Here is a 594-nt window from a genome sequence, read left to right as displayed (position 1 = left end):
GACCTGAGGTTTGGGGTGCAGGGGGAAGTTGTGGGGTGCAGACCTCGAATTCAGGGTTTCGGGGAAAGCACGGGGTGCAGACCAGAGATTTGGGGTTCATGGGAGGCATGGGGTGGAGGAGGAGATCTGGGGTGCAGAGGGAGATTTTAGGGTGCAGACCTGGGATTCGGGGCGGTGCAGAGCAAGCCTCCGTTTCCAGAGGCCAGGCAGTGCCGTCCAGTGCTGGCAGGGTCTGCCCCCCAGCCCAGGGCCCACCGGCCAGTTTCATTAATTAGCAACTACAGCTGACGAGTTGCTGCTGCTCCGGCCCGGCCACGTCACTGCCGAACACACCGCTTCCACTTTCCTTTTCGGTTCTGCTGGCAGAACGGCGTAAAAGCCTCCCAAAAAAAAACAATCCCACTGGCCTGGCGTGTGGTTGATGCTCGTGGGCACCCATGCCAAGGTGGGGGTCCGTAGTGGGGCGCACCCTGAGGTGACCCCAGCTTAGCCCCACGCTCCTCACAGGGTTTTGGCCATGGCGGAGGCGGCGGAGCCGGTGCCCAAGCGCATCCTGGTGACGGGTGGCACCGGCTTGGTGGGGAGAGCCATCGA

The 594-nt window shown here is 62.6% G+C and overlaps 1 protein-coding gene across 1 annotated transcript in view; it reads left to right on the top strand.

The window, feature by feature from the left end:
- Positions 1–517: 517 nt before the first annotated feature.
- The window catches only part of TSTA3 (tissue specific transplantation antigen P35B), a 2,705-nt gene continuing 2,628 nt past the window's right edge, over positions 518–594 (top strand). Inside the window, exon 1 of the mRNA XM_010154752.1 lies at positions 518–586. Within this exon, the coding sequence (XP_010153054.1) occupies positions 518–586 (69 nt within the window). The remainder of the gene's footprint in view (positions 587–594) is intronic.

The sequence above is a fragment of the Eurypyga helias genome, unplaced genomic scaffold, assembly GCF_000690775.1.
Source record: "Eurypyga helias isolate BGI_N326 unplaced genomic scaffold, ASM69077v1 scaffold8337, whole genome shotgun sequence".
Lineage (NCBI taxonomy): Eukaryota > Metazoa > Chordata > Aves > Eurypygiformes > Eurypygidae > Eurypyga > Eurypyga helias.
This window is presented reverse-complemented; position numbering and strand designations above follow the sequence as displayed.